The 16,697-nt window shown below is 26.8% G+C and overlaps 1 protein-coding gene across 3 annotated transcripts; it reads left to right on the top strand.

Moving 5' to 3' along the window:
* The first annotated feature begins 993 nt into the window (after nt 1-993).
* LOC132934971 (uncharacterized) lies at nt 994-9,058 on the top strand. Of its 3 annotated transcripts, XM_061001410.1 has the most exons (7): nt 994-1,178; nt 1,294-1,631; nt 4,303-4,385; nt 4,472-5,461; nt 5,730-5,955; nt 7,229-7,449; nt 8,656-9,058. In XM_061001410.1, the coding sequence occupies exons 2-6, from the start codon at nt 1,521-1,523 to the stop codon at nt 7,418-7,420; spliced, it is 1,602 nt and encodes a 533-aa protein (XP_060857393.1). In that variant the 5' UTR covers nt 994-1,178; nt 1,294-1,520; the 3' UTR covers nt 7,421-7,449; nt 8,656-9,058. The 3 variants fall into 3 exon arrangements, with proteins under 3 accessions (XP_060857393.1, XP_060857392.1, XP_060857394.1); XM_061001409.1 differs by having other exon boundaries at nt 994-1,631; XM_061001411.1 differs by lacking the exon at nt 7,229-7,449 and having other exon boundaries at nt 994-1,631.
* Nucleotides 9,059-16,697: the final 7,639 nt, after the last annotated feature.

Genomic DNA, 16,697 nt, shown 5'->3' with positions numbered 1-16,697 from the left:
ATCAAAATATTTGAACATTTTATCAAGTATAGAAATTGACAAAATAAACATTCAGTGAAATTTTCATGTATCTACAGTTATTTGTTTTTGAATCACAACAAAATAAGAAAATCGTTACATGAGAAATCGAGTGAATATCCAATGTTGTAAAAATATGATTTAATTTGACTTGCTTGTAGACATTTTTTTGATAAAGGTAGACAAACGTATGAGAAATCTTGTATTACTTTTTAAAGTCTTAGATTTAATAAGAAAAATTTTATGAATTTCTAACACAAAATAATTTCCACATTTTCGTGAATTTTACGTATTTTGTCAATATTTGAACTTTAAATTCTTATAAAAAAAAATTGTGACTGTATTTTTAATAAGTTTCATCTGACTTTAAAACAATATATTAAGAGCCTTCTATTAAATTGTCAAGCTTTTTTACCCAACAAGTAAAATTCTATTGATATTTATAGAATAAAAAACTAAATAAATCGGAAACTGAAAATGTCTGTAAAAAGCTGAAAACAAGTCAAAACATTTTGAAAATGTTGGGCGAATTTGTATAAGAACTAACAGTTATATCATTATTATGATAAATGTTGTACTATAATCACGGGTATTGGATTTGTGGTGTTAGATCTAGAGTTGGCGGTACCCTTGACGCCCCTGCGGATTGCTACTATGGGTCAACTGCTCAAACCTCCGTAAATTTAGTTGCCTATTTGCGCCTGAAAACCGTAAACCGTCACCCGTCTTCCATCGTCCGCAACTGCGTTCAGCGATGACGATCAGTGACGACGATAAACGGTTTTCACGTCTCGTCGACTCGTGGATTATTATTATAGGTATTATTTATTTATTTATTATACCAATATTATCGCCGCCGCCGTCGCTGGTAATCTCACAATCTGTCCACCTGCACTCGTATCTAATATTAGGTGATTGCGTGTGGCAGCGTGGGGTTTCCATAACGTCATTATTATTATAAATTATTAACGAACATCGTTGGGTCGCCTCTCCTCCGCACACCAACCTCAACAGCAATACAGCTTGCTTAGTATTATTACCGATTATACAAATATTACTTTCGCCGCGGACCGTTTTGACAGTGAATAACCGAAAATCGCCGTGCATATGAGTTAGTCGATTTGAGTTTCATCAAAAACATATTATTATTATTCAACTAGGTATTTAGGTGCATATATTATATATATATATTTATTATATTATATACATATATAATATATTGTATACATAATATTATTATATTGATAATTATTATTTATTTATTACTCGTTGTAGTCCACCCGTTGAAAAATAATCCACGCTTACTCAATCAGACAATATAATATGTTATTATATTATATACCTACCTAATACGTTTCTGACGGAATAAAATCGATCGAATGTAATACACTCATTATTCTTAATAATATTATTCCGATAAATCTATTTTATTTTTTCGATTTTTGTTCTCAATCGTTGAGAAAAGTACGCGATACAAATTAACATAACATTAATATAAAACAATGTCGACTGTGAATAACCCCACGGTAGCGTCGGTTTTCAACGATTGCAGCAACACAACGACGGCGATCGAGAATGATATTTCGTGTCGGCCGCCCGGTAAAAACAACAAGGTAAAATCGTTCATATTTATATATCGTGCATATTTATTATAATGCTTTTAACAAGTGCTTTTTATAGGATATAATTATTGTATAACATCTCCTTTTAAGTTATATGTAGATGTTGTTTATAATATTTTATATAACTAATAATCGAGCTAATAATTAAAAAAGTATAATGTGAAAAAAAAATTGTTATTGTTTGTCCTTTGAGTAAACACTAACTACATTATAGGGAACCCTGATAAATCGAAGAACCCAAAGTTTCACTTTATGTGCCTGTATTATTTTTTTTTTTTTTTGTAACTGCTACTGTAACAATATATCAGGAGTCTTGTATTAAATTTTCACGCTTTTTTACCCAACAAATAAATGTAATTGACAATTAAAGAAAAAAAATTGAAAACTCAAAATGTCCACAAACAGCTCAAAATAAGTTAAAATATTTTCAATATGTTATCGTGTAGAAAATTTGAATATAAACACCAGTGAAAATGTCATGTATTTACAGTCATTTTTTTAGAGTTACACCAAAAACCAAAAACCTATCTTATGTAAAAATTCCTGTTTGTTATTCTGTTTTTCCCAGTGCTTTTGAAAACTATTGGGAATTTTAAATTTTTATCTCCCAAATGCACCAATTAGATTCACTTTTCCACCAAACAAGATACTGTTGAAGATAATCGAAGCAGTTTTACTGCCCCAAACGGTGATGACAGATACAAAAAAAAATACACATTGTAAAATCAATACAATCATCGCTCCGCCCAGAATCTAAAATGTATAAAATGTTAAATTTTTTACAGCTAAGGTTTTAAAATTTAAAAAAGCGGGTAAGTGGATGTTGCTCTGCTGTACAGTAGGTTACAAGTGGGACAATGTATAATGGATTGTATTAAACTTGAATTCAATGATATAATATCATTGTATGAGAAAAGCGATTCTGAGCGGAGATGGTTTATCAATCTGGATTTTTTAAATTTTTACTATTTATTATAGCCTTTAAGTAGAATTAATATTATAATGTTATAATTTTTTATTTGTTGCTACAGTGATAAACAAATCCCATTTAAAGCGGTTTTTCGTAATTTGTCAGTAGCTTTTCCTGTGGCATTAAATAACTATTGAGAAAATCGAAAAATGTCCTCTCTAAAGTACCATTTTGATCCAATTGACTAAAAGATAAGGTACTATAATATGTTGAAATCAAAGCACTTCTTCTAGTAGAAATTTTGTACAGGATATAAAAAAAAAAATAATAAACACCATTGTAAAACTACTAGCTTCCTGGCTCCGCTCAGAATCTAACAAGGTGTCTTATATGTAGTTTAATAACTATTAAAATTGTAATACTAATTCCGGGTTGCATGAACAATCACTAAACATTTAATGAATCAATCAATAATGGTCCCTTAAACATGATTTAGTGGCCCATAAAAAAAAAATAATATAATATAATAAATATATATCCCCCCTCCATATTTTTTTGTTGGTACGGTACTCATACAAATTTATTTAATCAATGTATTGACTAAAACCCAACATGGCAATACGGGATAAAACAAAAATGAAAATTCCAGGTGTGGCGTATAAATAAAAATAGTTGTTCACTTAATTTATATGAAATAGGTAATTAAGATAATGATGGACCGTCGTCGATGAAATTATTTCTGTATTACCAAATCTCCTCAACAAATTTAAATCTAGTTATAATGATTATTAAAAATGTATAGACTTTTATAAACATGTTTTACCCAGTTACAATACATTTGAATCAGAATTAAAAGTATGAATAGAAAACTGGAAAAAAGTTCCTCAGAATGAGTGTCCAAAGCCTGCTATTGATACTTTTAATAAAGTATCCGTCGATTTTTTTCCAAATATATGGTGCTTGATGTCAATATTAGTAACTTTACCGGTATCAACAGCATCATCAGAAAGATCATTTTCAATGTTAAAAAGATTGAAGTTGTACTTGAGAAAAAGTACAAGTGAAAATCGACTAACAGGATTTAACCCTTATGTCAATTCATCGCAATATTTCAAGACACTGAAGAAGTGATTAATAATTTTGCAAACCTGCCTTGAAAATTAGATTTTTTGCTTTAATTTAATTTATATAATATTCTAGTTTTTATAATTTATTATTAATAAAGTTAATTTATAATAATAATTAAATACGTTTTTTTTTATAATCCCCCCCTCCCCCGAAATTAATTCCTATGTACGCCACTGGATAAATTGTTATGTGTGGCTTAGTAAACTATTCAATATATTTGGCCCTGTTAATACTTTGAGTTGGACACGCCTGATCTACATAATATAAAAAATATAAAACATGAAATGTGTTTAACTTATAAGAAAAACGAAAAGTAATTGGATTACCTACTTTGAGTTACTTCATGTGAAATATATTTAATATCTATGCATAAGAATTAACTTAATCCAAAAATAGTATCTATTAAAATGTTTGAGCACTAATACTTAAGTTATTAATTAATTATAAAATGAGACATGATTATATATTTTTTAATAGGTATTTAAATTGTATTTAAAAATATATAACTAACTGTATAACTAGTAATTATTAATTGCTTCAGCACATTAAAAAAATCATATAATCAATGAATTTATAAATAATTAAAAATTAAATACTCTATATATTTATATTAATTTGTTTTAGATTTCGGGAAGAAAAAAGCTAACCTTAACACCGGAACTAAAACGATTATCATTTGGTTCCATAAAGACACAGTGTTCTTTAAGGTTTGTTAAGTGTATTATTATATTTATAGAAATCATTAAATGGTTTATCAAGCAAGTCCTTTTCACTTATAATGGTTGTTTTTTAGTGATTCAAGATTCATTTGTTTAAATGGCTTCCAATATTTTAAAAACAAAGAGATTACGTTAGAAGAAAACATGGAGCTCATTAGTGAAAACATATTAGTAGAAAGAAAATATTTCCAAGAGGTTGTTGACAGTTTACTAAGTCAAGTTGTACAGCTGGAAGAAAATATTGACTTGAAAACAGTCAAGATTGAAAACTTGCAACTGTACAATTCGGAAAAATTGAAAATTATTAACTCGCTTACGATGGCGCTTAACGAAACCAAGTGGAAGCGTGACACCATGCAACAGTTTTGTGAAGAACATGCTCCAAATGTACTTTATAAAAGTATGATGTTAGTCAGTTGTGTTTTGGATAAAATATCCGTTTTTAAATCTAATCAGGATAAACTACATTCATGTTTAATCAATTTGGAAGAAGATTGTCTGTTAGTTAAAGCAGTCAAACAGCTCAAATCTGGTTGTGACAAATGTATTAGTGTCATTGAGAAAGCTACTATCAGAGAGCTGTCTTACGCATTAATGAATGAGAAAGATTTTAATGGTACAATAAAACACACCATTTACAATCTACAAAATTTCCTATTCAATGTACCACTTGACTGTAATTCTGCCGTTGAAAATATCGGTTTGTTGAAAATCACTCAGGATGGTGAACATAATTTAGAGAATATGATTGGCTTGTGGGAATTAGTGAAGGATTTGTTCCAGAAACATCAATACCTGACAAATAAAATCATTTCACTCAACATGCAGAAAATTGGTTTGAAGTTACAACTTGATGAAATGGAAAATAATAGGAAGGAGCTTGAACTAAAGGCTATGACAGAAATCGAAGTTGTGGAGAAAAAAGAAGAATTATTAAATCAAAATGAATCGATGATTCAACAACATTGGGATGAAATGGATACTAGTCAAGAAATAGTTATGCAAACTCAAAGAGCTCAAGATATTGATCAAGAATTAGAAGATCTTCAAATAGAATACCACAGGTAAATTAATTTTTTTGTTTTATTTAGATGACCTTTATAATAATTGTGAATAGGTATATAAGAAGTATATACAAACAACATAGTGTAAATTAATTTGAGAATTGATTCAAATATATTTAAAATATGTAGGTACTTGACTAAATAATATTAAATGACTGTTGGGTTAGGTTGGGTTAGTTATTAATATTTTTAATTTCTCATGTAAGTTAAATATCTTTTATTGTATTGATTGTTTATACTATGATGTTTTGATTTTTTGTTCCTTCAGTCACGACAAATATAACAGACAGTTGAAAACAGATTTGTGTCATCTTGAAAATGAATTGGCCGAGTATCAGCTCAAATGTAATCAAATGGAAATTGAAAACAAACAAATTGAAATTGAGAAAATTAACATTTTAGAAGCATATGCCAAATCTTGGGGACATTACAATGATAAACAAAAGATCAAATACACAGGGAGGCTTATAAAAGACATAGATTCCATTACGCAGGTAATTAATATCATATTCAATGCTAAAATCATGAACTAAGATAATTATTTGGACTGAAAACAATACTCGTATTGGTGGCTCTACGTAGCATACGTACATTCAGTAGACGAAGAAATTGGGGGGCTACTGTGCCATCTAAGTAACTTTTATTGTTCTGGCACCTAATTCCCATAGTCCTAAACATATATTTAATCTCTTATTTATTTATGCAAATCTCTATGACAAAATAATAATTATAATAATTCACCACCAGGTTGTCTGTCAATTTCCCCTTCCACACAAAATCCATACGAAACCGGACCGGACCCCCCCCCCCCCTTACCACCAGCCACATCGTTTCCAGTCCATATTATCTAAGTTTATGACTAAAGTATAATTAAATTGTTGTCTACAACATTTTAAAAATACCATCCCCCAAGTTGTTAGTCTTAAAATATACCTACATATGGAGAACAGTAGGTAACTCGTTTAATAATTATTTTAGAATAAAAATTACCATTTAAAGTAAACAATATTTTAGAGATTATGACATGTCCGTCTTTTATAATAATGTAGCTACATTATTATAAAAGTCACTATGTAGGTATGACAAAAAAAATACAGCTGTTTAAAAAGGTAAAATTAATATTAATTATTATATATTTAAAAACAGATAGGTTACTTAAGTTATATTCTTCCAAAATATTATCCTCTTTTGATTTTATAATTAAATTTGAACGCTAATAGCCGATCTGCATCAATGTATTAGAATTAATTATTAGATAATTTTTCAAATATGCAACAACCAATAACAGGACTGGCATATCTAACATGTAAATCTGTAAAATATATAGTATTGGTATTTAAATAATTTTTAATTTTTCTTGAAAAAAAACTGAATTATGCTCTTTTTTTTCAAGGCAATAATTTTCATAAATATAGAAATATAATTTTCAAAAATGTATGCATGCATAGGAATTTTTTCCTTTCTTGATTTAAAATAATTATTTACTTCAATTTTTCATCATTCTGTTGCTCTTTTTTTTTATATATTTTGTTCAACTAATATTATTTTCATGTGTTCTTATGAATAGAATTAATGATGATATATTATAATTAGGATTAGTTCAAAATTTTCAAAATTTGATAAAAACAATTTATGGTAAAGTCTTTAAAAAAAAGGTGCTTGTTTATAGTATTTTGCTCGAAAGATGTTAGGTATAGATAATATAACTTTTACCTATTATAAAATAAAAATAACTAAGACTGAACAGTTTAATTTCATTGTTTAAAGGAAATTAAATCATTAGAAATGGATTTTGAAAAACAAGTACATAACATTACATCTACTGTCCGAACTCCGGTTTTTAGTAAAACTCAAACAAAGTCCGAGAAAACAACACGGTCATATGGAGTTATTGATACATACAAACGTCCAAACAAAAGTTTGTTTCGGGAAGGTGTTGTCCGTAATTTACGTTACTAATGATCGAATTAGTTTACCTCAATAATGTAGTAAGACATTGTTATAACATATTATTATACTAAGAGTAATTATTTTTTCTAGTTTATCAAAAATGTTAACACAAAATTGTATATGCTTTTCATTGTTCCTGGATTTTAAATATAATGTGTCTATAGTCATAACATTTTTTGTAATATTGACATAGCTCATTTGACTATAATATTTAATAAACATTTTGTAGGATGTAACGAGAAGACCGGACAATTGAAATAACTTTTGTTCAAATCAATAATATTTTGTTTTTTCTATAGAACGTATTGATTTGTGTATGATATAACATTTTTTATTTTTATTTCATAATACTGAAAATAAAAAAATTGTAAATCTGGTTTTTAGAAAACTTTTGATTGTAAAAACATTTATCTAAATAAAGTGGTTTATTTAATATGATTTATTAAAATATAAAATTTTTTTAAGTAAGGCTCATTAATTTTAAAAGTAATAACTTTAAAAAAAAATAAATATTAATCTTTAACAAGTACCTATCTAAAAATTCTCATAAAATTTTTAAAAAAAGTTTATACTTTTTGAGTTTTAAATGTCTTACGACTTGTTTAACTTTATTTAACAAAAATAGTGAGATTTCAAAAATATTTTAATAGTAAACTACATGACTTAAATAAATGTTTTTACAATCATAATTTTTTAATAACCAGATTTAAAATATTTTATTTTCAATATTAAAAAATAAAAAATGTTATTTTATACATGTAGCGCAATTGTGTCTGTAAATTATATGAAAAAATAAAATAATTAGAACAAAAGTTATTTCTTTTGTCAGGTATTCCTGTTACACCCTATATTGCATTACAACAACTAAAAGTAAATTTAGGCACTTTAGGTAATAGTGTTAATTATAACTCATAATTTATAACTCTTTAGGCCTTAAGTGTTAGAGACCAATTTTAAGAATGCATTAAATTGTTTAAAAGCTATAAACTAGCTGTAACACTGGTATCATTTTTTAATATACATTTTAGTCAAAGCATCTCTATTATAATTATAAATCATAATATCAATTGTATCTTGATATTTTGTTTTAGTCAAATACTGTCCTCTGTAAATAATATTACAATATTAGACCATTCACCTACTACCTACAAATTACATTTAAACATCAATTAATTTTTATGTAAATAATTTATACCCACTTGATTTGATTTTAATAATTTAATTTTTTTTAATGTGTTTTTCAGATAGTGCTGTCAACTGCGTTTTCACTTTTCTATGACTGATTTTATTTTATTCACACAACCAATTACATATTATATTAATTAAATTAATTTTTTTTTTTTTGGTATGGAATTTTTTTTTTAATTTTAACATTCATACTTGATGTAATAGATTTTATAATATTTGTTTTAGAAACATATTTATTTTTTTTTAATTTTTAAACTGTTGCTACTGTATGAAATTTAGTTGTTTTAATAATTATAATAAATAGGTGATGATTTAATTTTTGGTAAGCATTGTACCTCATAAAAATATATTCTAATGATAGGACCTACATGTTACTAGCTAATTAATAAATATGTTGGTATTGATTAATTGCTGGACAACATATGATCAATATGAAATTGTTAATTAATTACAAACCGATAAAAGTTAGTTATAAAAATATTGTGTTTTTTTTTTAATTATTTTATTTGACAATAAAACAAAAATAATTAAGAATAATGATAAAAGTGTATATTATCCTCATTCTTTAATTCCTTAATCCTTATATTTAAAATAAATTATTTTGATTAATATTATAGTAAAAAGTATGTTATTTCAATTATTTTAATTTTGTGGGTTAAAATTAGTCTTAATATTTTGAAAATATTGTATAATGTTGGTTATTTAATATGTAATTTCGTCCAAATTCGAACATAAAATAACTAAAAAAGTACTGTGTTTTTATATTTTTGAGATTTTTGGTTACGGAATAGCCTACTAATGTGGAACCTTGCTATAAAAGTTGAATATTTAATAAACTTTTTACTACAAATCATTTTAAATTTAAAATTTGAAAAATGTTGTCAAAAATTGAACATTAAATGCTTATAAAAAAAAGTTGTGCCTATGTATTTTTAATATTCAACTACTATTGTAACAATATATAAGCCTTGTATTAATTTTTAACCCAACAAATACAATTTTAATGACATTTATTAAAAAAAAACTAAAAAAATTGAAATTTGAAATTGTTTGTAAACAGCTTAAAATGAGTCAAAATATTTTCAAAACTGTATGGTGTATTGAAAATAAAACGTTCAGTTAAATTTGCATGTATTTACAGTGATTTATTTTTGAATTACAACAAATTAAGAAAATTGCAGTGGTGTCATTTCAGTTTTTTAGATTAGGGAGAGGGGCAACATTTTTGACCGACTCATAATAACACTAGAAAAAACCGGTCGCTAATAATCACATTACATTACAGTACAATCGCAATTTTATTTCAAAACAAATATAGCTTTCTTATATAATTTTATACTTACTAGTTACCATCACGGTTATCTGAGATAATCTTTGTTACTATCATAGGTATAAATAACCCATTTTTTTAAAGAAAATAAATGACTGAATAATTAATAATATGTAGGGGAATACCTAAACGCATTACTTATTAGCTACTATATGAAGGCCCAAAACTAGCACATACCCGGTCTGACAGCCGCTCGCTAATGATATGGGGGGGAGGGCAAATCTCCACCTTCCCCCCTCCCAAATGACACCACTGGGCACTGCTCATGGTAAAACTAATACGTCATTCATGCTCATTCACTCAGCTCAATATGTAAACATGCAATCCAAGATGACGTTCTTAGGTTAATCAGTCTATGAGCTAACGACAAGGGTGGGGGGGAAATGCACACCCTGCCGCCCTCCAAATGACGCCACTTCTCATAGTAAAACTCATACATTCATGCTAATTCGCTCAGCTTAATATGTAAATGTTCGATCCAAGATTATGTTTTTAGGTTAATCAGTATAAGTTTCATAATACCTAGGTAAATTTGTTCTAATATTAAAGCTAACAGCACAAATGGATGCAAATGTGTATGTGTTATGGTACTAGTAAGCACGTAAGACGGAGACAATATTATCACACGTGGGTGCGAGAGTGGGTTGATTTATAATTTTATACTTAAATTTGCGTTATTAGAAAATTGACATTAATAACATAGGTACCCAAATTTCCAACCAATATATATTGGAATAACCTTTCCAAGTAAATATTAGGTACCTACCTACTGAATTTTAATCAGTATAAAAAAAGGTGGGCAAGATGGTGTCGCAATTTTAGGGGGGCTTCGGTGTGCTTAGCACCCCAATTTTTTTTAATTTGTTCATGTAATTTTACATTTTAAGCTGATTTCCATAACCATAAAATAACATTAAATAAAATAGGTAAGGGCTTTAGCACCCCCAGTTCTCAGATTTCTCATTGAAATTACGCCCCTGGATATTAATAAGTATATTTGATGATATTATTGTGGATAAAGTAATTTATATTTAACCTATTTATTTGGGACTTTATTTAAAATTTTTAACTCTCAGCTATAAAAGTTCAACATTCAATAGTTAATACGTTTTTAACTACAAAATAAATATTAAATTTTAAATTTGATACATTTTGTCAAAATTTGATCTTTAAATGCTCATAAAAAAAACTGAGCCTATGTATTTTTATTATTATTCAACTACCTACTATAATTTAAATATATTAGGAGCTTTGTATTAATTTTTCACGCTTTTTGACCCCCAACAAATAAAATTTTATTGATATTTATAGAAAAAAAACTAAAAAATTGTCTGCAAACAGCTCAAAACAAGTCAAAATATTTTCAAAATTTTAGTATGGTGCATAGAAAATTAATATAAAATCATTCAGTCAAATTTTAATGTATTTAAAGTTATTTGTTTTTGAATTACAACAAAATAAGAATATCGGTACATAATCGAGTGAATCTCTAATCTTGTACAAATATGAACTTCAAACGCTCATAAAAATTTAATTTGACTTTCTTGTAGACATTTTTTTTTTTGATAAAGGTAGACAAACTTATATTACTAATCTTGTATTACATTTTTAAATCTTACATTTAAAAAGAAAAGTTTTTATAAATTTCTACCCCTAAATAATTTTGCACATTTTCATGATATTTACGTATTTTGAAAAGATTTGAACTTTAAATGCCTATCAAAAAATTGTGAATATGGATTTTTAACATTTTTCAAATGGCATTGTAACAATATATTATTAGCCTTGTATTAAATTTCCAAGCTTCTCGTTTTACCTTAATTTTTATTCTGTTTTTCCCGGCACTTTTGAAAACTATTGGGAATTTTAAATTTTGACCTCCTGCAAAATGCAGCATCAACTAGATTCACTTTCCCATCAAACAATATACTGTTGGAGAAAATCGAAGCAGCCCCAAACGGTTATGACAGACACAAAAAAATAAAAAACACATATTGTAAAATCATTAATCAATACATTCATAGCTCCGCTCAGTATCTAAAACATTAAAACAATAACGAATTATATTTTTGTCCAAGTTTTTGTGGTAAATACATTGTTTCGTTTTGAAAATATGAAATTAATTTAGTGGTTTACGAACACACCTATAAGATATGTTACTTGAGTGACCTCTCGTATGCTAGACTGATCCACAGTCCACGGTACTAAAATCCTACTCATAAATCATAATGATTATTTTAGTTTATTATATGTAAATAAATTATTAATCTATTATTGTAATTATAATTACTGATGACTGATGTTACATTATTAGTCGATATAAATATAATTATAAAAATTAATTAAAACACAAATTCCAGAAAACGTCATATTAAAAAAGAGTATTTAAACATTTTTGTGTTTCAATTTTTGGAGAAGCTAAAATCAAAAAATCAAAATTGTGGGAAAGTTTCAAGTAGACTTGACGACAAATTCAAATCATTTTTCAGAATTCTTATCACTTATCATTAGATCAATTGATATGTTTGGCAAAGAATCCGTCTAAAACCCTATGTCGCGCGTGTGTTAGACAAAAACAGAAAATCACGGTATGGAATCCCCTTAACATACCTGCACACAATTTTATTTTAATGTTTTTTATTCCAATTTATTAGATCACAAATAGGGACCTACCTACTTAATACATTGTTCAAATTAATTAATAATTGATAGAAACAGCACAAATGTATTATTTATTATATTTAGGTAGGTATAAGTTTAATTAGTTTTGATAGTTTTATACATACTTGATACTTAATGTAGGTAATAATAATTAATCAAATAGATAATGACGTATTCACGTATTTTTATTGGTTGGTAATAAAATAACGTAGGTAACTTATATGGTAATATATTACCAGTATACTGGTAGGTAGTTTCTATGGTCTATTTAATCTTTGTTTATACTTATATGGTTGTTGTAATAACTTAAAAATACCACCAAACAATTCATAAGTCATATGGGCGTACCCGAGGGAGGATTTTGGGCCCAGACACCCTATTTTAACTTTCATGGTTGAAAATGTTTAAAAAAATATATGGCACTAGACTGTTTGTGCTTTGAACATTTTCCATTAAATCCAGACACCTTATTTATATACTTACTATACGAAAGAGTTAAAAACGTTTTCACGATTACCTATGGACTTCATATTATTCAGATTATATATAGGTATTGAATTCATTAAAAATGTGTAAGTACAATAAGCTAATGTGCTAATACAAAATAACGATAAACGCGAATAATAATTTCATATTACAACAAAATAACTAAAAACGTTATTCTTTGTTTAAATATCTATCTAAATTCGTCCAAATTTGAACTTAAAATATCTATAAAAAAAAACTGTGTTTATATACGTCCTATAGTTTAGATTTGTTGGTAACAGTATAATCAAGGGAGTCTGCTGGGGAGGGGAGCACAAAGGGCCATTGCCCCCATTGAAAATTCTTTTGACTGCATGTAGGTACATGCATGATATACTTGTATATCAACATCAGAGCGCAGATTTTTATGTAATAAAAAAGTCAACATATTATGTACCTACCTATTAGGTAGATGAAATATTTTACTCTCTTAAATTTTAATCTCTCCAATGATCCATCTAATTAATTTTCTCACCAGAAAAGTTACTGACATAGATACACAAAAAAACAAACACGTCATTCCAAAATCAATACAACTATCGCTGCGCTTAGAAACTATAAAATTGTTGCATATTTCGTAAAAGGTTATAAATATAATTACAAATTTTCATGATTTTGACGAAATTATTAAAACATTATTGTAGATTTATGTTCAACCTTTTATGTTTTTTGACCGTGTGAATAATTATTTATTGACAATAATTTGAAAAGAACTTTAAAAAATTGAAAATTTCACATGGCCACATAAATAACTCAATAAGAATCAAATTATTTTGAAAATTGTATAATAAACATTGGTAAAAATTGAAAGTACCTATCTATAGTTATTTATAGTTTTTGAGTTAGAACAAAAAAACTAAATCGATTTTGTTAAAACAGATTTGGCTTATTAAAAATCTCCGTTTTCCTTAATTTAAAAATGTTCGTTTTTTGTTCATTTACTTTTGACCCATCAAGGCCCCAAAGTTCCAACTATTTACACTTTCCTACCAGAAAAGATGCTGAAGTAGAAATTCTAAGCATTTTATCTGCCCCATAATATGATGACAGACAATAATAAAAAAAAACACATTCATTGCAAAATCAATACATTCATCACTCCGCTCAGAATATAAAATAAATAAGTACCTAATCCTAATAACTAGGTACAATATTTGAGTTTGGTTTAATATGAATATTATGCTTTGTTAATTCAAACTTAATGTAAATAAGTTGCTTAATGATTTCCATCGTCATGCACGATAAACATATTTTCAGTAGGTAACCTATACAGAGCGATTATCAATAACATATTTTTAAAAAACAATAAATAATTTAAAAATAGTTTTTAATAGGTAGTTTTTTACGAGCTATAATTTTAACAGAATAATAAAATTATCTGATAATAGCTATGAATTATTAAAATGGTAAATGCATAATAAATTAATAATAATACCTACCTACCTAGTACCTATACAATATAATATAACAACTAATTTAAGTAATATTAATTTCTGACTTTTTTTTCCTAATATTCCCGGATAGGTACCAGCTATTATATTTTATGTATATTATTAGGAACACATTCTCTGTTTATTCTATAACTTAAGGTCAAAGCAGTAGGTTGGGCCAAAAGGTTATCTTTTAGCGTCTGACGATATTGTAAATTAAATATGGCTATATATACAAATGTTCAATAATATATATTAATATAATATTATTATGTTTTACAGATTGCAGGAGGCACGCAGCTGTTCTGTTGTACCACAGCATATTATACCTAAACCTAAGATTGAAATATTTATAAAATATTTAAATTATTTGTTTCGTTTTCATTTTATGCCATAGTTTAATAAAAAATCCAATTGACGAAATAAAAATACGACTTTTAACCATAGATTGAGTACTTATTTACATTTAATTATTTCCATCTTAAATATTTGTATAATGTTAAAAAATTTAAATTTAAATAAATAATTATAATAATTAAATAAATATAATACAAGACGTATTTTTATTTTTTAATAACAGGCATCCCAACATCCGTTTATTTGCTTAACCTTAACAGTTATCTGTATGCGCGTGTATCAAAGGTCGCATAAAAATCATAATAAGACGTGTTCTTGTTTGATAGTTATTAATTGTAAATACATCAAAATATGTAATATTTTATTGTGGCACATATTATCATCCACAGTCCATACTAAATACTGATGCCATTATTCAATGGTTAAAAAATTACAATAAATGTATTTTTCTATTAATTTATTATTCGATTCCGGTGGCAGTGCCTTATTGCTGTTTCTCGCCCAATTGATAATCCCGGCAGAGAAGAAGAAAGCCAGATTAGTTCCGTTGAAATCGCATAGGACTTCCTTTGTAGATATTCAAAATAATATAAAAACGATGTAAACAGGAAACGTTATAATATATAGGTATTAAATACATACTCAAATGTCGTATATAGTTTATTAGATGTACCTAAAATAACTACTTTTACGCACATTTGATATTTATGTACACAATATTATAGTTAATAGCTTTAGGTAAACTATATACTTATGTACTTATGTACAAAACGTATACACTATTATATAAAATTTTGTTTTCAACATTACATTTAAGTATATATATTCTGTGTCCAAGAGGCTAGACTGAATTAGCGGTCAGATCAAGGGCCCGTCGACCTCCAACAGAGATTTGATTAACGGGGGGGGGGGGGGGGGGAGAGAGCATTTTGAAATTGTTCACTGCAATCAAAATTCTTATATATAGGTGCTTCATAAAATGTTTTAGTGTTTTTTTCATTATAAACTAATTTTTTTGACCAATTTTTGGATTCTTAATTTAAAAATTGTTGTTTAATTTAAACTTTCTCTGGAAGCGATATCAAAATTCGAAAGTATATAGCATACCAAAATTAAAGATCCAATTATGAAGGTTTGTACCTAGTATGTTTATTTTTTTGAATTTTTATAAACGTTTAGAGTTAGTATTTTGATGAAGTTCATATAGAAATTGAAAAAAATATTTTGTAGTTAAAAATTCATAATAATGTTTCTTTTTATATGTATAAGATTTAAAAATTTAATACAAGTTGTTATTACTATATTTTTAAAAAAAAAAGCTGAACTTAATCATTCCACTAATATTTACGCGTAATCTAACGATTTTCTCATCAAAATCAAACGATGTTCATATTTTGTTGTAATTCAATTACCAATAACCATGATAGATACCTATAACTATATAAGTGTATTATAATTCTCTACACATGGTATAATTTTTTAAATATTTTGATGTCAACAATTTTTGTTATTTTAATGTAATTCAAAGATTTGAATCTTTTACGCATGACGTATCTATCTATATTTATTTTGATTTATATACACTATCACATTTTTAAATTATTTAAATTAATTTTATGCTGTTGCCTTTAATTTCTATAGCCTATCTCAATATACTATAGCTAATAGCTATTACCTACTAAAATAAATTACTATGTTAAGAAGACGTGATACCCGAATGTGTTGTCTCCGTCTTACAAGTGCGAAACATTGCAAATTCTACGCTCGGCAGAACACGTGTAGCTCTGTTAGTTTA

This window comes from Metopolophium dirhodum, chromosome 1 (genome assembly GCF_019925205.1).
Source record: "Metopolophium dirhodum isolate CAU chromosome 1, ASM1992520v1, whole genome shotgun sequence".
Lineage (NCBI taxonomy): Eukaryota > Metazoa > Arthropoda > Insecta > Hemiptera > Aphididae > Metopolophium > Metopolophium dirhodum.
The sequence above is the reverse complement of the archived record's forward strand: the minus strand, read 5'-3'. Positions and strand labels throughout refer to the sequence as shown.

Excerpts from the sequence above, each read along its gene's own strand:
- LOC132934971 (XM_061001410.1), top strand. The coding sequence starts at position 1,521 with ATGTCGACTGTGAATAACCCCACGGTAGCGTCGGTTTTCAACGATTGC. Across the intron at positions 1,632-4,302 it reads CGCCCGGTAAAAACAACAAG|ATTTCGGGAAGAAAAAAGCT; the intron begins GTAAAATCGTTC and ends AATTTGTTTTAG. Across the intron at positions 4,386-4,471 it reads AAGACACAGTGTTCTTTAAG|TGATTCAAGATTCATTTGTT; the intron begins GTTTGTTAAGTG and ends GTTGTTTTTTAG.